General features: G+C 32.1%; 4 protein-coding genes across 6 annotated transcripts in view; all 4 read left to right on the plus strand.

Moving 5' to 3' along the window:
- LOC119644550 (uncharacterized protein DDB_G0287625) overlaps positions 1 to 4,724 on the plus strand; it is a 20,831-nt gene extending 16,107 nt beyond the window's left edge. For both annotated transcript variants that reach the window (XM_038044122.1, XM_038044123.1), the window contains one exon: positions 4,114 to 4,724. In XM_038044122.1, the coding sequence (XP_037900050.1) occupies positions 4,114 to 4,654 (541 nt within the window). In that variant the 3' untranslated portion in view covers positions 4,655 to 4,724. The remainder of the gene's footprint in view (positions 1 to 4,113) is intronic.
- Positions 4,707 to 16,491, plus strand: LOC119644552 (YLP motif-containing protein 1-like). Its single transcript, XM_038044128.1, has 6 exons — positions 4,707 to 4,792; positions 4,871 to 5,315; positions 5,429 to 5,617; positions 5,865 to 6,053; positions 7,899 to 8,012; positions 15,386 to 16,491. Exons 2-6 carry the CDS (start codon positions 4,932 to 4,934, stop codon positions 15,464 to 15,466), a joined length of 957 nt encoding a protein of 318 aa, XP_037900056.1. The 5' UTR covers positions 4,707 to 4,792; positions 4,871 to 4,931; the 3' UTR covers positions 15,467 to 16,491.
- Positions 8,025 to 9,577, plus strand: LOC119644553 (YLP motif-containing protein 1-like). Its single transcript, XM_038044129.1, has 3 exons — positions 8,025 to 8,426; positions 8,514 to 8,623; positions 8,719 to 9,577. Exons 2-3 carry the CDS (start codon positions 8,561 to 8,563, stop codon positions 8,878 to 8,880), a joined length of 225 nt encoding a protein of 74 aa, XP_037900057.1. The 5' UTR covers positions 8,025 to 8,426; positions 8,514 to 8,560; the 3' UTR covers positions 8,881 to 9,577.
- Positions 16,492 to 20,480: 3,989 nt separating the features above from the next.
- Positions 20,481 to 26,420, plus strand: part of LOC119644551 (contactin-1a) — a 52,111-nt gene continuing 46,171 nt past the window's right edge. For both annotated transcript variants that reach the window (XM_038044125.1, XM_038044127.1), the window contains exon 1: positions 20,481 to 20,755. In XM_038044125.1, the coding sequence (XP_037900053.1) occupies positions 20,701 to 20,755 (55 nt within the window). In that variant the 5' untranslated portion in view covers positions 20,481 to 20,700. The remainder of the gene's footprint in view (positions 20,756 to 26,420) is intronic.

Raw genomic sequence — 26,420 nt, forward strand, 5'->3', positions numbered from 1 at the left:
CCCCCCCCCCCCCCCCCCCCTTTTTTTTTTCCCAACAGCGACAGTAAACAAGTGAAACAGAGTGCAAGAGAATGGTAATGAATGGTAAATTAATAATAAACAAAAATGATGCAAACGGGGAAGCGAACGTGACAATCCACAAGTTTGCATTTCCATTTTATAGAGGACATATAATTGATGCAAGGTTGACAAGTTGAAGATTGCAATTGCAAACTATCAAGACGTGTAATAGTAATAATTGTAAAGCTTCTCGGTATGTACAGGCAAACCTGTTTTTGTGCGGTAGATAGGGACCGCAGAAAAAAAACCGCACAAAAAAAAAATATTCAAAAACTTCATAAATAGCTATAAGAAATAATTTTTCACAGCATATTAAAGAAAATTTTTTTTATGCGGTAGAGAGGGACCGCATAAAAAAAGTCTCACTTAGAAAATATGTCAAAGCTTCACGAAATAGCAAGAAAGTGCTTTCCAAACGAAATAAATAATTAAATTACACATTGAAACATTTAAAAAAATTTTAATTTCTAATTTTAAACAAGGAGAAATTTTCAAAATGTACATAATTCAATACTACTCGTCGTAGTTCAAAACGCGCATATTTTTGCGATGAACTGGTTTGTAATCGCTTTCGTCACTTGAAGATACTACAGTTGATTTATTTTTTGTTAACATGTAGTCGGTGATAAGTTTTTGCGACGACGGTCGTTTGATCAGCTGTTTGTAAACGTCGCGATAGCCAGATATACACAATCGAAGCTCTTTTTGGAATTTCAAACTTCTTTGAGAATTGTTATCTATTTTAAGAAAATGCTTTTCCAATTTGCTGCAAAGCTGGATCCATGCATATATTTTATCCGCTGTAATAGATTCCGGTTCTTCTTGTCCGTCTTCATGATCTGTTAAGTTATTGATAATGTCACTATCATTTACGGTTTCGTCCTCAATCATTTCAATAAGATCATTTTCGCTGAAAGAGTCAAAACTTTCTCCGCAGATTTGATGTGCTAGCGCAATGATATCTGATGATAAAGTGGACGTGTTGTTGGTTACATTTCTATTAATGACACATTCAGGCCAGACCGCTTTCCAGTACTAGGTATGAAAATGGCTATTGCAATGTGTACATACACACTGATAGCAAAAAATGTGATGCCAACACAGTTCAGATTGACCTAACCTCTCGGCGAAATTCAATGTGTCGATATTCATATACCGCACAAAAAAAATGAATCGCACAAAAAGAATCGCACAAAAAAAAGAATCGCACAAAAAGATTCGCACAAAAAAAGCACATAAAAAAAGACCGCACAAAAACAGGTTTGACTGTATAAAATTTCTTAGCAGATATTACATACCAATCGCCAAATATCCTTAACATTTATGCTCATTTCCATACACCTGAAAACATATGATTTTGAAAGGGAATGAATGTATGATGATTAGGATCCCACATGTGTGTGTGTGTGTGTGTTATATAATAGCCGTAGTTACTTAGATGGTCCAATTATGGTCCTGTTTTCATGGACCTACTCAACGTTGGGCGCCAAAATTGCCTTGTAGCATTCTACAATCTAATATGGTTGGCGAGATGAGAATTAAAAATTATTGAGGCCTAGCTCGTCGACAGCCCCCGGTGCGGGTTCTAAAAGACATTCTAATTTCCTTTGCTTTGCCAACTCTACCGACATAACTTAAAAAATGTGCGTCAATTAAGAGAGAAAAAAGAAAAAAAAAAGAAGAAAAATAAAGCGGACAGACAGAACTAAACATTAATACAACTTCACAAGCCATTGAACCATTGTTCTCCTGCACTTTGTTTACACTACTGCCTGGCTAGGGGCGTCAAGCGAAACTATCCTAACCTAATTTTTTCTTTTTTTTAAAAGGCAAACTATCTTTACTTTACTGATTTTTTTTTGTTTCCAATCTTAACTGTAAATCAATCACTGGCCAAAAAAAAAAAAGAAAAATTCTAGTAAGTGCAGCTCTTTTACTGATTCTATGTTTAATTTTAAAAAGGAAAAAAAAGTGATAAAATACTTTCTGAGCTAGGCGCTGTTTGAGGAACTACTGCATGCCCGCGCTTATGATCTCGATGTGCATATATATTTTTTGGATAGATTGGTATGACTGTTGGAAGCAGCCTGGCATAAATTTCGCGGCACGGGCCCTTCTGGGTTGTTTAAACAATCTTGTTGACGGGGATTGTTTTTTTTTTTTCAATTCATCTGCAGAACGATATTCAGTCGATTGTTAAACGATTTCCGAATCATCAGCATAAACTTGAAGTTTCATTTTAGATCATTAGATCGTTTCGATATTATATAGCAACAAAATCTACAAGATCTCTTTAAGTTAACTAAGGTTCGTCTTCGACTATCTTCCGATCCTCATTAAATGATTGGTAACACTTGCAAACTTGTAATTGCGACAAAAACACTTATTATTGCGACACTTTATAACAAACATTTTGAATGCAACAGAACAAGACATTTCATTTAATATTTTTGACAGCAACAAATACAATAAACAAAAATCTTTGTTTAACAGATTTTTGCAATTCTAAAAATCGCTGACAACAAAATTGGCATACTTTAAATAAAACAAAGTCAAAATAAAGTGTGCGTCTCGAAATTTGTGTCACACAAATCTGTTGACAACAGTCATACCAACCTGCCAAGAAGATATGCACATCGGCAACGCAGCGCGGATATGTTAAGCAAAATACAATCTCATTACTTTTCCATCTGTCCATAATAGATAGTATAATAGTAAATTATGTATGAGAACATGATATAAATTGGTAAAACTCTTTTAAAGAAGTTTTCTAATACAAGAAGAATAAAAAGAAAAAGAAAAAGAAGAAGAAGAAGAAAGAAAGAAAGAATATATGATGATAAAATAATATTTATAAGCATTTTGAATCCGCCTGAGTGGTCGAGTAGGCAAGAGTCTCGACTGGCAACTCAATGGTCGTGGGTTCAAATCTCAAGTGCGGTAGAAAGCCGAAAGCCTTAGATGCTAGTGCTTTAAGACTTTAGTCTTAGAATTTATTCTCTGGCTAAGTTTATAATAATAATAATAATAATAATAAGCATTTTGACTGTTGTCGTCGTCGTCGTCGTCGTCATCGTCGTTGTCGTTTAGTCTGAGTCTTCTTAAGAGTCCACACTTTGGCCAAGTGTTTGCCTTCGATGACAATTGTTTAATTGCATAAAACGAAGTTAATCTGCTTATAGCCAAGTCTGCTGTGCTCTTCCATCTAATTGCAACTGATGTTGTTATTGATATGTAAAGTTTTTCGATTGGACAAACGTAATGACATTGAACTGAAAAATAAGTTATCATTACATGATCCTAAACATGTCCTACCATGCCTACCGAGGTGTATATAATTCTAACTGGCATCGCCGCAGAAGTATGTGTATAAAAGTGATTTGTACATTTCTGTTAAAATACGTTAGAACAAAAGCCTCATAGATAGACCTCATTTTGTTTCTGGTATTTGTCGATGCGTAAGTGTGATTGAGCGAAACAAAAGAGCATCAACACCAGCATTCATGAACGTTAAAAATAAAGTAGATACCTACCACCTCTATCCAGTTGTCTAATGATGATCTAAACGTATTATATACAATTTCAGAATTTATTAAACATATATATATATATATATATATATATATATATTTCATTAATATTGAATATTGAAATAATAATTACGCGTCAGTTATTATATAATAATATTTGGATCACAATCATTTGTGATTGAATCATAACGCACATGTGTGATGTTATATGATTTTATCCGCGCTTTATCCGTGTTTTCGAAGAAAAAGTTCACTTTTAGAATCTTATCTTTATTTGGGATAAGAAGAAGAAGAAGAATTTTTTAGTCTTTTGAAAATATTTCTGTCTAAATAAAGAACTGTTTGTTTCATTTTGCTCTCAATGAATAATAATAATAATAATAATAGCAATAATAATAATAATAATAAAAACAATAATAATAATGATAATAATAATACATAATTGATTACAATAAATAATAATAAAAAAAAAGTTCGTGTTGGTTATGATTTATGAATTCCCATATGAAATTAATTAAAACAGCTTCAGTGGTGGTGGTGGTGGTGGTGGTGGTGGTGGTGGTGGTGATGATGATGATGGTGATGATGATGATGATGATGATGATCATAACAGTGATTATGGCGGTTACTATCGTCCTGTGCAAGTGATTGATTATTCAAATAACACCGTGACACCAAAAGTGATAGACTATGGGCATAAACCGGCTGATGAATATAAACCGATTAAAACCATAGATTATGGTCATGCGTCTAAGCCGAACAAACTGCAACACCAGCAATTAACAAACAACAACAACAACAACAAGCAACAGCAACAGCAACAGCAACACCAAACAATGGCTCAGCAGCGTTTAAGTTATACACAAAGAAAAAAATTGCGTAAAAAACTTAAACAGCAACAAAAACAACGTACAGAAATTGATAAAACACAAGATAATGAAAATAAAATTGAAGAAGATAAATCTAAACAACAATATACTAATAATAATGATGATAATGGTTATAAGGTAAGTTCAAAGATATTATATGGCCAGGATGAGGAAAATTGCTCAGAATTATTATAAACTTTTTTGCATTCAGAAAGAAGAAGTACAGTCTGAACAACAACAACAACAACAACAACAACAACAACAAGGTGTGATACCTGAAAATGACAAAGAAAAATCTAACGATGATTTGGAAGAAATTTCAGATGCTGAGGAGTAAGTTGCGTTTGCGTTTGCATATTATTAAATACATACTTATATAAATACAAATTATTATGTCAATTGTTGCCATAGCCTAAACGAAAACATTGATACATATGTGGATGAGGGCCCCCCAGCCCCGCCACCGCCACCTATGCTTAGTTCAGGTTCGAAATTTATGCCTATTTATAAAATTAGCAGTGAGACACCTACGTCAATATTTCCATCCACGGCAATTGCCAATGAAAATATACCTAAAATGTCGGCGAAACATGTGCAAATGTCATTCCCAAGCGTTGAAAATCAAAACACAATTTCTGTCGATGAGATTTTATTTAAACCGGGACGTTTAACGCGACCCAAAAAGATATGTGTTATATTAAGAGGACCACCCGGTAGCGGTAAATCGCATGTTGCGAAATTAATCAAAGAAAAGGAAAAAGAAATGGGTAGCGGAAATCCACGTATATTAAGTGTTGATGATTACTTTTTAATTGAGAATGATTATGAAGAGAAATGCCCAAAAACTGGCAAAAAGGTAAGCAGAATGAAATCATTTAAACAAATTAAATTAATCTATTTTTTTTTTTTTTTTTTTTTTTTTTTTTTTTTTTTTTTTTTTTTTTTGCTTCTTTCTAAAACAATTTGCAGATACCTAAAAAAGAGATACTATATGAATATGATAGCGATATGGAAGAGACATATATGCAATATTTGATCAAATCGTTTAAGAAAACGATTACCGATAATTTATATGATTTTATTGTGATCGATTGTAATAATAATTCATTACGTACTTTGAATGAATTCTATTGTCATTCAAAAGATTCGGGATTTATGGTAAGCTCAATATAAGTTAAGTGAGATTTTTTTTTTTTTTTTTTTATAATTCAAATATAATTAATTAATTAAATTTTATTAAATTTATTTATTGTAAACATATATATATATATATATACATATCTTATATTTATTTATTTATTTATTTATATCTATATATATATATATATATATATATATATATATATATATATATATATAAATATATATATATTTTTATTTGTCTATATTTAAACGTTTCCTTTAGCCATATATAATTGATTTATTTTGCGATTTGGAAACTTGTCTTAGTCGTAATATACATCAACGTTCCGTGGATGATATTAAAAGTATTATCGATACGTGGAAACCTACGCCGTTGCACTACATCAAATTGGACGTTTCTACTTTGCTTGAAAATGTTATCGAAATGGAGGATGCCGAAAATGTCGCCGTGGTAAATATAAATCCAATTAAGAATAAGAGCCTGAAAAAAATTGAAAGAATTTCTTTCTACACTTATTCATACCTATATATATATATATATATATATATAATACATACAAATATATATATATATAACGTATTCAACGTATTCAACGTTTTTTCTTTTTGTTTTTTTTTTTTTTTTTTTTTTGATTATGTGCATTAATCAATCACATGTGAAATGTGTGAATCTGTTTATCTATCTTTGCCTGTTTATGCAAATTCCGAATATGTTTTTTTTTTTTTTTCAAATTTTATTTCGGAATAGCAGATTTTTTTCTCATTTTTCTTTTCTTTTCTTTTTTTTTAATTTACGCAACGAGATAAATTAAATTTTCGCGCTTCCCCTTTGCAATTAACAAAAATTAAATTTCCTACTGAATTTTGTGCAATACGTATTGCTTTATTTTATTACATATATTCTTCGCAGATATTACTTATTACTTATTATATAATATGCAAATCTTTCGAAATGATGCATACTGAACTGAATATATTTGCATGTTATGAGTTTTAAGTTACGAGCTGTTGAATATGTTACGATTTTATCTTGTTTAGGGTACTACATATATATATTTTAAATATTGTGTGTGATACGTAGCTTACGTAGTCTCTTTTTCTTTAACAATACTTTCATATATAATTGAAAGGTTAAAATTTTTCATTGTAAATGTTTTTCATATGCAACACTTGACGCCGCCATTTCATTGAAAGTAACTGAAAATATATTATTTAATTTAGCTTAAATTGATAATTCCCTATTATCAGCCATACTCACGTATAGCGGCACTGTTCTCCATACATTTTGTGCATAGATTATTAGACTATTCGTTACAACAAGTTTCATTCACTTGAACAATTATTACGAATACAATCTTATCTTATAAGCTATCAAATCTGTTAACTCCTGTGTGGACTTTGACATTTTGAAATGTCAAAAGAAATCGGAAAAAATGACAAATATTAAAAACATTACACACAAGTAAACTATCAAATGATAATGAGCCGTGATTATGAAAAGATCCGATATCCCGATAACAAAAAAAAAAAAGGCCAATAAATATTACAATAGTACTGTTCTAAGCAATTAATGGAAAATATAAAAAGTCTTAGGAAATGCTTCTATGATCATAAAAATGTTATATAATATGTGCATTTATTTTATATATATTTGAGTCTCCGTCTTAGGAACACTATCATGAAATTTTAATTTGAAAAATTGCATCGAGCATAGAAAATGCAATAAAGTGTTAAATTAATAATGAGAAAAAAAAAAAAAAAAAAATACAAAGATCATCTCAACTAGACGTAACATATCCTTATGGTGAGTCGGTTGGTTGGCATTACTTTCAGTAGGAAGATTTCTCTGCTTTGACATAGAGAATATTTCTTTTATATTGATAAACATTTCTTCGTGTTGCAGGCGAAAACTTATATCACTACACTCTGTCTCTCTCTCTCTCTCTCTCTCTCTTTCTCTCACTGAAAATGAATGAAAGGACTAAAATTATATGATTACTTTTTAGCATATTTCTATGCCCAGTGGTTTTTAAAATCTCATGCTTCCATAACAATAAATATACTAAACAAGAAGAAAACTTTCGAAAATTTAAATATTTTACATTAAGTAAGAAAATGTTGAAAATTTTCAAATTTTCCAATTTTCTTAAAAACAAAAAAAAAAAAAAAAAAAGGAATTGAATTAACATACATTCGAAAATGCTTTAGGTTAATACTTTTACTTTGACCTAAAATGCTCACAATGCTCACAATTCACGTATGCACGATAAACGAAGTGAATTCTTTTTATTTACAGGATGAAAATAAAGCAGTAGAGAATAATGAAAACGATTCCGGGAACCAAATGGTTTCCGAAGGTGGAAACGAAGATAAAGATATCGAAGATGATAGTAATGATGGATCTGTAAACGTAAGTCGTAAAAAAAACAATCATTTCTTAAATTATATTTTATTAAAATACTTGAACAAATATCTTCAGGAGTATGAAATTCTCCGATATATTCTCTCATATGTATATAGGAATTATAACAATTTAAGCTTTTACTACTATTATGATATTTGTTTAAAAAGAAAAAAAAAAAAAAAAAAAATCGCAAAAGAGCGTTTTTTCTTTTCATTAGAAGACGCTACTCTGAAATATTTTGCTGTTAAGAGCTTAGTTAGGCTCAAGTTTTATGAAACTTTTTGTTAAAGTCTTTGAAACAAAACTTAAGATTTTAATAAAAGAAAATATACAATTTTCTTTAAAAATTTAACGATTTCTTAAAACAGTGCGGATTTCTAAAAAGCAAGTGGGAAACCGATAATACTTCTGAAAATTTAGGTAAGTATTGTTTCAAATGTAATTGAAATTAATTTTAAGAATATGTATTATATATGTAATACAATTTTTATTATTTTCTATTAACAGCCCGTTTGGATGGCACAAGAAAATTGGGTACTAAACGTAAACCGACAATGGAAGAATATTTACAAATGGACGATTGGCAGCCGCGGATCGCAACGAATGGTAAAAAACGAGTAAGTTGCATTTATTAATGCGATTATTTCTTTTCACCCCCCAACCCGTAATCGGTAGATTATTTTCTGTGCTTTCATTTTTCATATGCTTTAAGGTACGTTGGGCTGATATCGAAGAGAAACGTGAACAAGATAAAATGCGTGCTGTGGGTTTTGTTGTCGGACATACCGATTGGAAACGCATGATGGATCCGAATGCAGCTAATCGCGCTTTAAATAAAACTAAATATATAGAACGCGTTAAAAAACGTCGCTGAATACTACGTTCACATAATTTAGATTTACGCTTTCCAATAATATAATATGTTTAAATAATCACATCAAATACATATTTATCTGTAGGCTCTGCTACTTTGTTTGAGTTAATATTTTATCTTAACAATATCTATGCACTGTCTTATACACTTGTCACAAGTGAATGAAATACATACTTATACAAATCGATATAAATATGTTCGGGGTTTCTCCGCAATTCATACGAACAATTGTGTTAACAAAAACAACTAAAAGAAGGCTTTCGCTATGTTCGTCTGTCGTGGCGCCGATTATAAATTCTAAATTTTACATCTGCAGTATTTAACTTGGGGTTCATTCTCTCTTTGTCACTTTACTCAAATCATGTATGAAAAGTATGTAAATTCTTAGAGAGCTTTTGATGGCATATCTATCAAAAAATGTTTGTGATACATCATTGAGCCTTATTCGTGCAGTAGCTTTTGCATTGTTTCAAATAATGCAAATATATTATAGGGTAAATCCGAAATACCCTATAAAAGTGGCTGCAATGAAATACGCAGAGATACAAAAAAAGTTTTGAGTATATATTCGTGCGTAGCGTTGTACGTAGTGGGTTTCAAAGATTCGGTTGAGAACGAATGCAATATCCTTTTCCATTTCTATTTTTATTTTTGTGTCTCTTCGTCTTTTGCTTTTTATTTTGCTTCTTTTGTCATTTCATTTCATTTTTTTATTTTTTTTTTTACATTGATACGTTTGTAAAATTATTTTTATCGAAATAATAATAAAATAATAGAAAATTTATCAAATATGAATTGATTTAATTGTATTGTATAATTCCACAACTTTTCCCAATACTCAAATATATATTGGTTAAGTTGATCTTATTAAGCCTTAATTTCGTCCGTTTCATATGATTGATCAATCTTATCGAAACAAATAATATTTACAAGAATATCTCCATTAAAAAGGAGTTAATATTTTATAAATATATATATGATATCGATTTTTAATATTTCCAGAATAAATTTATTGTAAACTTATGTCTAAAACTTGGAAGGTTTTTGTTTTTAAAAATGAATTCCAAGTGATTTAATATTTTTGAAAGATTTCATAAAATAAAATTCGTAGCTCTTACGCCGTTTTTATTTTTTTTTATTTTTTTTTTATTTTCTAAATTTAACGCTTTTGCAGTAAATAAAAATAATGCGATCGCACATATAAACATTCAAGATATGATGATTAGTTTAATTGTATGTGTCCTGAAATGATATTCTTTTGCTTATATTCTATTTCTATTGGAATAGCGTGGGTTTAAATGTATTCATCAGTAGATAGCGTACGCATGAAGAATGAAGAAATGTTTTTTGTCTTTTCGCTGGCGCATATTTATGAAAAATTGTATGCCATTAATGGCAGTAATGATGTCATAGCCGTTGTCTCTGCACTTATTATTGTATTGTATTCTTGATCAGTGCAAGAATGTTAATTTGTTTAATTATGTCCTCATTATGTCCTTTCGTGATGTTGTGATAATGAAACTCTTCAGATCTCATAAACACAGAAGTAGAAACGAGTTTTTTTGTTGCCTGCTTACGGCCATAATCGAATTATAGGCAAAAGAACTGAAGAGAAATGAGAATGCCCGTCACATCGCATGGCGTGTTCCAAATTTAGCAAATTTAATTTACCTCCTAAAAATTATGTTATAATTTTTCAGTTTCCGTTATAAAAAAAAACTAGAAATTGAACTTACCCCCTGTAAGAGGGCTTGCATCTCATGATAATCCCTACATTTGTTGGATCCTAAAAGATAGACCCATGTCATCAAAATTTCCCACCATTAAATTTTTTTTGCCAAATTAAACCTTTTCCTGAAGGGGGCTTACTATTCTTGAAAAATCTTACATATGAAGGGCGTCCAAAAAAGTAAACCGAAGTGATTTGAATTTAATTGACACTTGATTTTCATGTATAATTATTATTACGTAACAATATTCATCATATGTTTACATTTGCTGAGGTATTCAAAAAATAGACCTGCATAGTCCAAATTCCGTTAGGGTTATTTCTTTGTCAATTTACCAGTGTATGGTATCGACATTTCATATCTTGTAATTTTTTAAGCAAAAGGTGATGATATGATAGATTCGGCTACAGCTGGATATAGTGTCGTTAGCTGTTTTTATACCCAGGATAGCAGGGTTGAGGAACGTTTGCACCACCTTGAAAGTAACATCAGAGATCCTGTAAAATATATGTATTATTGATCAGAGTATGAAATCCTGAATCCATATAGCAATGGTTGGCCGTCCATCGGTCCGTTTTCTCTTCTGTCTGCTTATTTATCTATAATAAGTATTCTTGTAGACACATAAATTAGGCTAAGGGCTTAAAATTCCGTAAAAAACTTTGGAAATTTTTGCAACCAACTTAATAATGAAAATGATCTAAATTGGTCAAAGTACATGTGCACAGCGTAAAATAAGAACATCTCTATTTTCAAGAGCAAAAAGACTGGCTTCTTTCTTGCTCGTTACTCATAAATTACAACAATAAATCTTTGCATAGTCCACTTTAATATAAAGGTGATAGGTCCAAAAAATTCCGCCACAGCCAAATATAATTTTTTTTGCCATTTTTCTATTTTCTTATATAAGAAAAAGTTGTCATTTGAAAACAGTGATAAAAGATATTTTATTTGAAGTATTTCCGCTAACTACACCGTCCGTCCGTTTTGTCTTTTTGGTAGAATATTAATTCTATGCCGCAAGAACATCCGAGCTGTAAACCTTTTCATAAAACACTTACTTTTTGCACATGATCAGAAGGCTTGGCATCGTGTTTGAATAAAGAAGGCGCCATATCTGACGAAAATAGCGTCCTTATCCTGGAAAATGATTCTTGTATGGTCGGCTCCATTTATTCAGTTGTTGGTGTGGTAGTACTCTATAACATAAGAAAATCGCTCAGCTGATCACGCCCGATCTGGGATAATCTAGGAACATGCCCCAGACATGCGACCCAACATATGTATAAGTGATTAGTGTAGAAGAGGTGTCCGTCTGAAATTTCCCGGTGAAAGGCTAATGATCGTAGAAATCATGATAGACAGTAGATATTACGATAGAAAGCTGAAACGCTCTAAATTTTTACTCGATGGCAACAGTTGCGGTCAGAAAGTTTATTGCAAAAATGGTCTCGATCATCCAACTGAACCACTTATGCGGTGTATGTGATAATTAAGAAAAAATTGATACTAACCTCAAACTAATTTGTTTTTTTTTTTTTTTTGGTCAATATTTATATACAGTTACATGAAATGTTGACACAAATCATAATAGTTACTCGATAACATGCCTATTAGTTCGCAGTCAGCAACGACTTTATGCCATTATCAAATGCTCTTTGTTCATGTTGATCATTGTTGATGTTAAAGCATTTATTAATAATGATATGATCTTGTGGGGTGATTCATGCAACTACACCTTATAGATAATAATCGAGGTTGTCAAGGACCTTTTTTTTAAGTTTGGGGGTGATACGATCATAGAACTTTTTGGCCACCCAATCTTTGTTGTCATAGTTTTGTGTGAAATAGGCGAACCTTCCTGGAATACGTCTAGTCCATTCCCACATACTATATATAAAAAAGATTTTGTCTGGCAATAATACAGACAGAAGGAAGGGGATTTAACATTCATTAGTTTTTGATTCCGTTTTTCCGTCAGTATAAACCCTTTACCCTTTACTCTTTATCCTCTCTATATAATGGAGAACTTGTGGTGTTGGGATACTGCAGTAGCAGTAATTGTCAGGAATTTTCGTCAACGATATCCTTCATTTGTTGGATAATGGCTAATGGATAATATATATGTGCTTGTATCACCCTACTAATTATGCCAGTGCAAAGGGCTTATACATAAACATTATGTGCAATTCCGTGAATTTATTTACTTTGTAAATTTGAAATTTCATTTTAAGACTTAATAGCCGTTTGTTTATATTGTATTTCCAAGAGCTCAGGTAGTGAGCATTAAATCGAATGTTATTGTTGTTTTAAGAAAACTAATCTTATGATCCACGCAACGATTTACATGATGCATGTTCAAGTATACATATTAGATAAGTACACAACATTTTTACTGTAATTTGTTTATTGCATTGCCCGCCCGCTCGCTTCAATAGATGTGCATTCACGATTATCGGTTATATGCGAATGTTTTTATTGAAAAATAGTTTGTTCGTTTGTCAATTGTCAATGTGTATTTCTAGTGTAAGTTTTGATCAATGCTGAATGAAAATGCAATGTAAACGAAATCGTATGCAGATTTAAGTCGCCTAAAACTGAAGACAAAAAAAAAAAAAGAAAAAAAAAAAAAAATTAAAAAAAAAAAGAATTTCGTCTGCAAACGAATCTTTCATACCGACAAGTTTTATTTTAAAAAAATTAAAACAAGTAAGAAAATTGCATTCAATTGTGATCATCGAATTATTTTTCCCCGCCCCCCATTTTTGTACTTTACAATATTGAATGGGCGTGGTTGATTTATTCCATTTGTTTAGACTATAATTAAACGTTTTTATCCTATGTCTATTGTATTATAGTTTATAAGCGAAGAGCAAAGGTGTGCTCAGCTCAATTCGTGTTGCAATGTAAATATATCCTTAAACTGATTTGATCCATTTCCAACGCCCGCATGCGTGCAGGAACTTCCAATATCAAATTTGAAGCCGATATATTTATCCCTGCGGCCGGGAAACTATTAATCAAAGAGACTATGCAGATGGGAAGATGGGAAGATGGACAGATGGACGGATGGGCGAGAAGACAGACGGATATTCCTATATAGATCCCGACTTTGATACTGATGACATATACATATACGTAGGTTCCCTTCTATCCGCCTGAGTGGCCGAGTAGGCAAGAGTCTCGACTAGTCGTAGGTTCAAACCTCAAGTGCGCTAGAGTTTTTAATAAAAAGCCGATAGCCCTAGATGCTAGTGCTTTAAGACTTTAGTCTTAGAATTTATTCTCTGGCTAAATTAATAATAATAATAATAATAGGTTCCCTTCTAACATCAGAGCATTTCTAATCGGGATCAAGTTCTGAAGAGTTCAAGCACGCCCGCCTGTGTAGCGTTATTGCGGGGAACTTTTCGCGTGTGGTCGCAAAAATAATAAAATTAAGGAATTTGACACAAAATTAAAAGTTCTTAGACGCAGGCTATCGAAAGACGTGCCTGCAGTGCAACATAAGCTAAGAGTATCTATACTTTCTGGGCTTTTCGCTTATAAACGTTAACGATTACAATGATAAACGTATGTTATCATGTTTCATGCGTAATCCTATAGTACGCGTATAAGAAAATTAAAAAAATGCCTACACCCACTCAATACTACAGAATACCAAAATTTCATTTCATATGCGTTTTTTTATTGAGAACAAAGTGGTAGGTATAAAAAATTCGGCCACAGTCGAATATAATTTCTTTACTTGCTTTATAATTGATTGTACATTAAACTGTGCGTTATGTAATTTGCCATTGAAGCAGGCTGGTGAAATAATTTATTAAGAGTTCCTTCTGTCTGTCCACTACTTGAGTTAGCCACGATTTTGATATAAACGTAGGAGCTATAGACTGTGAAGTATACAACTATAATTTGAAAATATAATAGCATATGTGTTCCTCGATAGTTGATTAGCTGGCATGAGCTTATCCAATAAAATAAAAGATATCCTTTTTTACGGTAGCGATTTATTAGGAGGAACAGATTAATGGACCTGGGATCTCCCATGAATGTCTCTCCTAAAAAATGCAAAAATGTCAATAACGGAGCACCTAAGTATGTTAATATACGCTGGGTGTACGCACCAGTTGTTAGTTGATATAATTGCAAAGTTACACAATATTTTGTCGGGGTTCTGTTGAAAGGAAAGACGACATAAAAGCATTCCTGGAGCGAGACGTACTAATGCTGGGAGTATATGGAGTGTGTTTAAAGTAAAAACAAGATTCATAGGGCTATAGCTAAGTGAAATGTTTCGTCATCGGGGGGGGGGGTTTGCGTTTATCATAGCTTGAATGGACAGATCAATAAAAATTATATATTATATATATATATTATTATATATATATTATAATTAAATTATAAATACAATGCATAAAGACATTTTTAGAGATCTAGTCGAGTTTGCTGCGATATTCATCATTAAAAGAAAATGCTGTGGATCATGTAAATCCACTCTTGATTCACAATGTTCAGTTTCTCTGCGATATACTGGTACAAGAAACTAGACGATCATGTCAGGATAGAAGGCCATAGCGCTAAACAGTTAAATGAAATAATTTTGGGAAAAGATCATCAAAAGCATTCCCACATTTCTATCAATAATTTGATATCTCTTACAGTGTTTGACGAAGATGTTTATTAGGGCCATCAACAAGTGCCTTCTTCTCTCTTTTTCTTATCCATTAATAACCTTCCGGGCATAACCGAAAATCCTTTCTATTTGTTTGCAGACGACAGCACCTTGTGTTATTCGTTTTCTGTTAGTAAGAGACCACGCAGCGATGAAATACAGAGCAAACACTGCAGGATGAATGACACACTAAATCGGGACCTCATAAAAATATCTGGATGGGGTCGGTAAGCAGGCTAAGCTATAACGCCATCAAAATCCAAAGCTGTCTCCTAGCGTACAGAAAAAGTTATGAACAATCCCTCTCTTTTGGTGGTGGCACTGTAGAAGAATCGACAATTTCTGAAGTCCTGGGAATGAGAATACAAAACGACGTTCGTTGGAGAGAATAGGCGTTTAAAGGGGCGAAGGCATAGTCAAGGGTTTAGGTTTTCCAAAGCGATGTAGACAATACTTCACTGCAAAAATTAGGGTATAATTCGCATATGTGATCGGGAGCCTCCAAACTTTGCACGGAAGATGTCGATCGCACACAGCGAAAGGCTTTGATGCTCATAGACGGCAAAAATGTGTCCAGAACTCTCGATACCATTGAACATCGGTGTAATGTGGCTTGTGTTGCGCTTATCTGCAGATACATTCATAGCATGTGTTCTACGCCAATAAAGCCCAAGTTATAAGTAAAAAAAAAGCAATCCCACCAAATAAAGCCTTCAACAGGACTACATGTCTGTCTCAGCTTTTTCATCTACTCGCCTTGGACTTACCCGTACACCACACAATACATTGTCACGACGCGGGGTTTTTTAACCGTACTGCCTACCTTAGCAACGTCTTATCAGCAGTGTTTTTTTCTTTTCTTTACGTATTGGACAGAGGACATGTCCAGAGTTGGCTGATCATAGGAAAAGAAATGAACACAAGGCTTTCAATTGAGTTGGGCATGCATCTCTTATCTGTTAGGTCCACATGAACGTGAATACGCGACTAAATTTTGTTATATAGCTAGGAATACGTTTGGGACTATTTTTGGGGAAAGTTTTATGTTCATACTAATGATAATAATAACCTAAGGATTGCACCGTCCTAGGCGCCCACAACTAACAGAGAGCAAATTAATTTTCAAACGGCAGAAGCAAATATCTTACAGCTTATTCATTAACTTGACAAAAGGTGAATCCAGACCAGTGGTGGGCGACTATTTTCGTCAACGGGCTAGTTTTAATTTTCATCTCACGTCCAACTATTATTAGAAATGCGCCATTCTGTCTCTATTTTCCTTCTTTTTCAATCACTCATTTTGCGACCATAAAAAAAAAAAAAAAAAAAAAAAAACTGTAGTCTGTAGTAGTTCTATTGTGGGTCAATTTTCATCGTTACACATTATAACTTAGACTTTTCTGCTCCATAAAGGATCAATTGTCGTGAAAATCCTTATTAGGGTAGGCTCCAAGAAATAGGCCCAGATGGTTAAAATTTGGTACAGTTAATTAATTTTATGTTAAATTATTATTGTAATAAAATTTTCATCATGAAGCATTGAAAATTATATCTTTTTGTCCTATGAACTTCAGTTTTTGTTATATGGAAGCGGATCCAAAAATTGCTTTAGCCTGTCCAAAGTTTCCCTACCAATTTAGTTCGCCGAAATACTACTGTTTAGCCACTTTCGCCGAGAAATTTTGAAAATTGCAATATTTCAGAATAGGTCGTTATATGGGGAATAGTCGAAAAAGTGGACCGATCCGAACCATTTTCGATAGCGTTTGTCTTTGGGAAAAAACACGTCAATGTAACAAATTTCATGAAAATATCTCAAAAATTGCGGCCTGTAGTTTGAACATAACTGTACATGGATAGACATCACACGGTTAGGCGGACTGATAGGGTTAGATAAATTCAGATTATGATTGCGAATCTATGGGTATGATAAAAGATGGATTTATCTTAAGCCCTTCCGCGTGTTATACACATCGGCACTAACTTAATATACTCTGTAGCACAAGTGGTGTAGGGTATCAACACCTAAACACGTTTCACGTTTGCAGCTGAATTGGTAGCGAAGGCAGGTACGATCCATTTGTAGCCTTGCTATGTGCGGGAAAATTGAATTATTTAAAATTTTAAATATACCAAACTGTACTCGGTGACATCGCAGGCCTATTGCGGCACTGGAGCGGGCAGTTATTCGTACGTGATTTAGGCCATCTGTAATAGTTTTAAATTAATTCGCCGTTTTAAAATTTACCGAAAGGTAAACAAATTGTGAAAGAAAATTTGCCATTAGATAAAATAATAGCAGAAAGGAAGTCGGTCTCCCGAGAAAACAAAATTGTAACGAGGGATAGTTTCTTCGCGAACCATCAAAGAAAAATAATTCATGTTACAGTTGTCACAACCATAACAAAAATGCTGCTGGTATATATTATGTTCATCTATCACACTAATCGACTTAACAGGGTCGCAATACGGTTCATCGTGTCTTCATCTAATATAGCATGTATTTGTAAAACACATGTCTCATGATTATGTTCATAAATTTAGTATTAGAAAATAGAAATAAAGACCAATTTAGTTAAATTTAGTTGTATTGTTTCATTTATACAAATATATGTGACATCACACAATGTCAAATGAATGACGAGAGAAAAAATTATTCAATAAATTTCAAATAAACCAAAGAAATGTTAACTATTCTTCTATTACTTGTGGGCGTGTTAGCAAACGCATTGAGAATGCTTTTGAATCGAACTTTCCCGAAGGGGAGGGGGGGGGGGGGGTGGGGTTTAAAAATGCACATATGCCAATTATTTTCGTACGTATCTCCAAAGGATGAAATGTATAATTTTTTTCGAAATGGCTTTAGTTTTTCACCTATTGTAGATGTAAGTCGTCAGCGAATCAAGCTTGTTTTTAGTACAACCTCTTTCCCACAAGTGAAGACAATGTAGTGGGACGCGGTCCACCGTTAAATAATCTGTTATTTGAAAATAATGTTTTATATGAGAAGTGTTCGAAAAAGGCGTTGAATCCGAACTGTTTGCAATAGCGTTGGTTCTTGGCTAAAACATCTCTGTGTACCAAATTTCATCAATGCATTTCAAAAATTGTGATATTTAGGTCGACACATCAAAAAATAAAATAGATTGACGGACAGACAGCTAGGAGAGTTCCATCGATTGAAAGATGGGTATATCTCACGTCCTTTTCGGCCCTGCATACATCCGTACAAACTGGTTATATATTTCTACCACAAGTCGTATAGGGTATAAAAGAAAATTTTAAAAATATCTGAAATAAATGCTTAATATTTTTAGTGAATTAACAAATTTTGGACAAAGTATATTCGACTTAGGCCGAAATGTTAGCAGATATTTGATGGCAATATTGCTCCATACGATATATCGATCGTAAATCGTTTTGTCCGTGTAATATTATATGTTATACGTGCACTTCAAATCAGTTTTTTTGTGATTTATCAGTCGCTGGCAGCTAATTGCAAGACTTGATCCGTTTCAGGTGATTTTCGAATTAAAAAAAAAAAAACGCTTCACAAAAGAAAAATTTAAGAATCAATAAAAAACTTGACATTTCTAAGTGAATTATTTCCAAATGGAAAGAAAATCGTCATTTTTGTTGGTGATTGTAGATGAGTCCGTTTACCGATTCGGTTCATTTTTGACTTCAATCTGACAAGGGTGATAAAAAAGAAAGTATACGATGAAATTATTTTAAATTTTCATGTTGATTCTTTGCTCGTGTAAAAAGTTATTTATAGATATATGTGGAAAATGACTGAAATATCTGAAGAAATACGCTATGTGATGATTTTCTATTGTAAAAAAGCTAAAATATGCAAAACTATGCGGAGAAAGTGTGAAGTGTACGGTGAGACTGTTGTGAGTGAACGAAGTACCCAGGAGTGATTCCATGTCCAAGATGCGTCTTGCTTTGGCCGACCAGGCATGAAAAAAGTCAATATAATTTTGCAATTGATGGAGAAAAACCGGCATGCAAGCTACCATGAAATAGCGGAGGCACTAAACATCAATCACATGATATTTCAAACTATCAGCATTTGAAAAAAGCAGGCTACAAAAAATAGCTCAAACGAAGACGACAAAAACCGCATAGATGTTTTCTATCACCCATTGCAATAATTAAAAATTTTGCCCGAACTTTCTGACTGTTTATGAGGCAGTTTATGACAACTTACTCGTTGTTAGCACCCGATCTCACGCATCTTTTACTCTCTTCATTTTGGCCCTTAAATTCTAACTCCGTGTAATGATCTGTCCGTCCGCACTTTAATGCGTTCATTCGTGGCATATTATAGACACCTTGGGCCTTGTAAAAATTTAGATAGATTGATGGCGACAAATCAACTTTTGCAATAATCCTGATCAGCAATATATTGTAAGCTAAATTTCCAGCATATAGCAGCAGATGTTCAAGCAAATTTTGATAGGACCGCATAAGATATTTGATTGCAACTGATGCTAATGAAAGACATTTCAATTTGTATATATTTACTGGAAACAGAATAGATAACGTAGATTTATTTTAAAGGTAACTATGGCTTTCTTTTTGTGATAATACGAATAAAGTCAGAATTCAATTAGCCGCGACATTATTTCTTAGCAAATACAAATTTCAGTTTAAACAATTGCGGAGCATTTAAATCTCGAGTTTAACCTTAGATTTTGTTTCTCATAGAATAGAAAGGTAGGGAGAGTGAGTGAGTGAACGCGAGAGGGATAGAATACGAGTGGTAAAGAGAAACGGAAAGACAGAGGAAGAGTTGACATCACTTAACATTGTTGCGAGAAAGTCATAGATAATAACAGTAAAATTAGTAAATAGACCAAAAAGAAATTCAACACTTGTTGAAAAAAAAAAGAAAAGAATTATATATATATATATATATATATATATACATATATGTATATTTCACCACTGTACACAAATGTAGAGTAAATTGAGTAGTTTTCCGTGAGCTCAATGAGCAGAATGAACTCAGTCGAGTGCAGATTGTCAAACATAACGGTTATAACGAAGAAGAGGATAAAATTTCTTCATTATTTTAAACAAATATTCTAACTAAATACAAAGTGTTTTCCTTAGGTTTAGGGAAACATTAAATAAAAGTGAATAAAATGGGTTGTGCGTACGTGTAATAAAAGAAGTAAATGATTTTATATAAAATTAATAAATTATTATTAAAATACCTAACTTAAAGATGTCCCACAAAAAAAATTTCATTCGAAGTTTTGCCCAACTGTTTTGACTTGCAGTTAAAGAAACGAATAAATAAATAAATAAAATAAAATAAAATAAAAATAAAAGAAAAATCATATATATATATATATACATATATAAAATAATTCTGATGTTGTCGTATAGTATGGAAGCAGTATGTCCAACTCTTTAGTTACGTTGTCATCCTTTAATTTGTTATTTTTTACACAAGGTACGTACGCGTAACTTTACATAACATTTTTTTTGCTCCTCTTAAAAACAAGCCACAATTATTGCATTGTATGTTACTTCCTTTCATTCGTTACCCAAATCCATGCACTCACATAATACGTTGAGTGAATAACAGCAAAGGAGGGTGAATAAAATCAAAAGGAAATCAACTCCATGAAACTTCACCACTGAAATTCATTTGTGTTATTTTCTTCTTTTCTTATTTTTTTTTATTTTTATCTTATTTTTTGCTTTCACAGTCAATAAGTTTTTGATGTGGGTATGTGTGTGTGTATATGTGTGTACGTATGTATGTATGTATGTGTGTGTGTGTGTGTGTGTGTGTGACTCTGTCTGCCAATAGTAAAAATAATTCTTATGATTTAATTAGTACTTGGATATTTGTTGAAGTATTTCGTTATAATCCCACTAATTTACCTATAATTCGCTTAGTTATCCCGTATTTTTTTTGTAATTTTTCCATCTACGCAAACACGTAAACATTTCAAATCAGTTAATTTACTTTGCTTGATTTTATTGTTTCATTTTAAATAAATAAATAAGTAATTATAATTGAATTCTTTGTTATTATACATACATTATTCTCAACAAGGTTATTTACGCTTTCATATGAAATTGATATCTATATGTAACGCCTAAAAGAAATTCATTGGTACGGTCTCTACCGACATTTATTCTTACTTCTCTGCCTTCAGCTTTATTTTGCTAATAAAGAAAAAAAAAAAAAAAAATTCAAAATAAAGGAAGAAACAACAATTGTGCAGACACCTTGGCGTATACGTTACTTTATTCTTCTTACAATTATTTTTTGCATATTTACATGGTGTAAATCGCTTATTGTATCTGTTGGCGGCAGTGAGTTTTCAAAAAAAGATATAAAAAGTATTTTCAGGAGACTGGGTTAGGTTGAATGTAGAACAAATTAGTTTGCGTTGGTTGGCAAAGGTTTTGCTTATATTTCTTTATTTTTTTTTTTTATTTTTTATTTTTTTTTGTTTTATCTATAGGCTGGTGGGTTGTATTGGTTTTGTTGTATGCCGTTTGCAACACTTTCGTGTTGTGATATTGGCAGACCTATTACAAAGTGTACATAAGTTCTCCATTTTATACTCATCACCAAAGGATAAGGGGTAGATTCCTTTTGTCAGAACGTTTGCAACGCCCAGAAAGAAGCGTCAGAGACCACCGTGCGTCCACCTGCGTAATGTTTGTTGTAAATTTTGTTCTGGTCGCTGAACTGAAGGTATTGTCTTCAAATTTGGCAGAAACACTGAAACTTCTTGCACGCCCACAATACTGTACGCAAAGTGAGAACACCGCTGCTTTTCAAAAGGAATAAAAGATTGGTTTTTTGTCCATTACATATAAACCACACACATATAATTTTACGAAACTTATATATGTTTAGTCTGTGAGTGATACTGTAGTACCTGTAGGACTATGGGAAAGATAGACCACGCCCATCTAATATTATAATATATGCAAATTCTTCTTATTTTTTCAATAAATTTATATCGTGCAGAGGCATGTTTTAGAAACCCCACAAGATATATAAATTTTTGTTCAGTTACACGTTCGAAATACACTTGAAGATGTCCATCTGTATCCCGGCTATGTTGTATCTGCGATAAATATTCTCCCTTTCACAAAAATGAAGACATCGATTGCATAATTTGTAAATCTTTGCTTTCCAACACCAACAAACGATATACGACATAAATTTCCGCTAAATTATTGTACAAAAATAAAAAACAAAAAACACCCATGGAGAGCCAATATTATCCTTTTTCAATTTTTTATACGATAAAGATGGTGATAAAAGAGGGTATAAAATATTCGTTCCTAACTGGGATATAATTCCCTTACTTAATTTAAATATGATAAAATTCATAGTCGATTTACTTTTAATTTTCGTGCCCAAATTGTTAGCTCACTCAAGCTTTCAAACGTAAAATAGAGAAAGCTAAAAATTTGGCACTCATATATATTTTTATCATACGCGCATAAGATGGATTTCAAAATGAGCAATTACGATGCACCCCAAAGGTCCATAGTAGCTATGTCAATAACTTACAATCTACTGTAGTGGGCGTGAATCTAAAATCTGTTCCGTTAGAAAAAACAATTAAGAACACTATTGTCGAGCAATGCCAACTAATTAGACACCCTACGCCAATCCGCTTAATACGGACGTTTATTCATTTTCAAGCTAATACATTAAAAATTATGCATTATTTTTATGTGAGAGCGTAATTTTCATGAAAGTCTCTCCTCAACTAACGTGATCCAAATTTAACTAACTCAATTTACTGGCCAAAGATTTTAGTAAATTCCACTTGCTTTCATCATAAAAAATTGCAAATTAGATTTTGTCGCTATAGAAGTGTTTCCCTTGTATGCGAGTCCATTTATATGCCTGGGTTTAAGTAAAAGACCTATTTGATCCAAATTTTATATCAAATTCCTTTTATGAATCAATTTTCGTCATAAAATGTCAAAAGTTGGAAATTTTTGCCATATATGAGCTTATCATTTTTTCAAGATCTTTTCATGAGTTTGAGACCCGGAAAATATATTTACGTCGTCGAAATTTCGGTGTCTACGTCAAATTATTATACACGAATTTTCATCAAGAACTATTGGGAATTATATCTTTTTGCTATATAAAGATTTAGTTTCGATAGGAAAATTTATACGATGAAGAGTTCAACGAATTTTTAAAAATTAGTGTATATTTTCATATAATTGTTTATGTATGTTGTGTGGGGAGGGGTCGAAAAAATGGATCGATCCGAATCATTTCCAATAGGGTTTGTACTTGGGCAAAAAAAAATTGCGACATGTAGGTTGAGCATAAAAATAAATGGGAGGGCATTAGACGGACAAGCCGAGATATAAACTTAGATCGGTTCAGAAAATGATTCTCAATCTACAGGCATAATAAAAGATGGGTCCAACTGAAGTCCGTCTGGGTATTACAACCGTCTGCACAAACTTAATGTGCCCTATGCCACAAGTGATCTAGTGTATAATGGATATGACCAGCCACTCAATTAACTAAATATTTTGCAGTTTTTATATATATTTTCATGACGTGCGATCGTTCGGCACCGAAGTGAATGTAAATTTGCTAAAGCTCCTTCGGAAAAGGGGAATTTGGCATCTCGTTTGGGAGTAGATGTCAAAGATCCCTAACTATAGGGGCATTCTTGATCTATTTGGCCACATTTGTCCGTCCGTCACTTTTTTAATAGAGCTCTTATGAATCTAAAAAATAGTAAATAAATAAAAATAAGTTTAAATTGGATGCAACTAGATAGTCCGCTACCAAATACATCTCGATTTACTAAGGAAACGAACACAAAACCCTTAAAACGATAAAATTTTAAATTAATATTAACTGTAACTTGAAGTTATAAGAGATGGCAAATTTAAAATTTGGTCACAAATCTTATTTATTGTAGTCTTCTCAATCCAATTGTCTCTCAGCCAATTGTCGCGTCGTAAAATTTTCAAGTAGTTTAAGTAAAAGTTAAAGATTCACCCGAAGGCAAATATAATTTTTCTTAGATGTTACTGTTTAACTTGTAACTTGTTAACAAAAATCAAAAATTAATGACAATTCCTATTACCTTTCTTTAATGGTAAGTATTTCTGTTTTTGATTACGTTAAGCAATTCAGTTAACAGGGAAATTGTTTTTAGTATTTATATTTTATAATGTCAAACTAAGCGTTCCATTATATAATAGATAGAAGAAAATTAAAATGATTATTAATATGTATTTTTCCTTGTTATAAAACTTACTTATGGGAAGAAAAATTTTAAAATTCAGATAAGAAAATATCAATATATATATATATATATATATATATTTTATATGAAATTTTTCAATTAAGTAGAACACGGTTTCTCTATCACATTTGAATGAGTATAAAATTTATTAAGTAAAATATTGTGTTGTTTTTTTTTTTTTTTTTTTTTTTTTTAAGCTAACTGAATAGGTCTAGATGCTGATATTGCTGACTAATATCGCAATGAAATTATATAATCGATTAAAAAGATTGTATCACAATAGTTACCATATACCGAATAGTGTAAATCATTTTTAAAGCGCATAAGAAAAATTGTTAACCTAATAATTTACGGTTAATAAACATTAAAATAAAACTCAACTCATAATAGTGATTTATTTTAAGAAAATATATATTTTGAACACACACACACACACACACACACACGGAATATTATATGAAAAATAAGAATTTATAAGTCCGTTAAGTTGTAACATGTTGTTATGGTAGACATTACTTATTCAGTCGATTTGCTTGCAAATAAAGTGCGAATCCTTGGTTTGCATTTTTTCTTTATCAAGGATAAGAAACGGTATACATATTATATTATGTGTGTGCTTTTAGGCAGGCACTTGAATGTACTCGTGGTTTATGGCGTGGTTTACGCTATATAAGAAAAATGAAAAATCTTAAAAGCATTCTCTTCTCTTATATTCTTATGATCGAAAAATAAAGTACACTAATTATATTCTTCCGTTTTTTAAAAGATTGAAATTTAAATAAATCAAACTCCTGTAAAATACGTAGTGTGAGTTACCAAGAAAGAAAGAAAATTTTATTATTTTATATTATATTCTTCTAATTATATTGAGACGTATCACATGGGAAGCAAGAATTAGGGAGCTTACCGAAGCTGCTTCAATATTTGGGCTGGCCAAATCATTATTAAAAATAATTTATTTGAGCTACGGATAGTTGACGATCACAGTGATTATCTTAATTAAGTTTAAGGCTACAATGGCTAAAATATTGTGAATTATGACCAACTCAAGTATGCGAACATGTTGTTGATATCTTCTCTGTGAAATTGTTATTCAAGGCTGACTCAAGGCTTTAGGCTGCTTATTATAGATACGCACTTGAATATATATTTTAAAAATGTTTTCCGTTCGAGAAGATGGACTTCTAAGGTTCGTTTTACAACATATGTAAAGTTTTCTCTTCAATTTGTCCTGATTTTCCAGCAATAATTTCGAGTTTTTTTGATCTCATCACATCTCACATCTCAGCGTGTTATGGTTTTTTTTTTTTTTTTTTTTTTTACAATAAATTTGACGATGCCTTTTTTGATTAATATTTACTATGTTATATTGGTTAAGCCTGTCTCTTTGCGGTCATAAACTGTACAGTTTCATTTTTTATTTTTCCGGCCGTCGGAATTGAAAAACTAGACGGCAGACAAGCGGAGGGATGAACACGAACAAATTAACAAGAATAATTACGCTGATCATGATTATATTATCACCATCTTCTTTATAAGATTTTCTCTGTTCAGGCTTTGGTGATGTAAGAGAAAAAAAAAAAAAAAAGAAATGTAGACCAACGCGATATCGTGCCGATATTGGCCAATATGCGAATGAAAGTGCCTGAAGATATATTCACCGGAGAAGGCATGCGTAACATGTTAAAACCTTATAGTTGGGCATGTACGATCATTAAAATACCCTACTCTACCTCACCGCTTCCAAATTCTTCCTTAAGTTTTGTAAGAAACTACACAAAAGTTGTAACCTATTTCCTTATAAAACCATATTTTTTAATGCCCGTATAACCCCCTCGCGCCGGGGGGGGT

Source organism: Glossina fuscipes, unplaced genomic scaffold (assembly GCF_014805625.2).
Source record: "Glossina fuscipes isolate IAEA_lab_2018 unplaced genomic scaffold, Yale_Gfus_2 0, whole genome shotgun sequence".
NCBI lineage: Eukaryota > Metazoa > Arthropoda > Insecta > Diptera > Glossinidae > Glossina > Glossina fuscipes.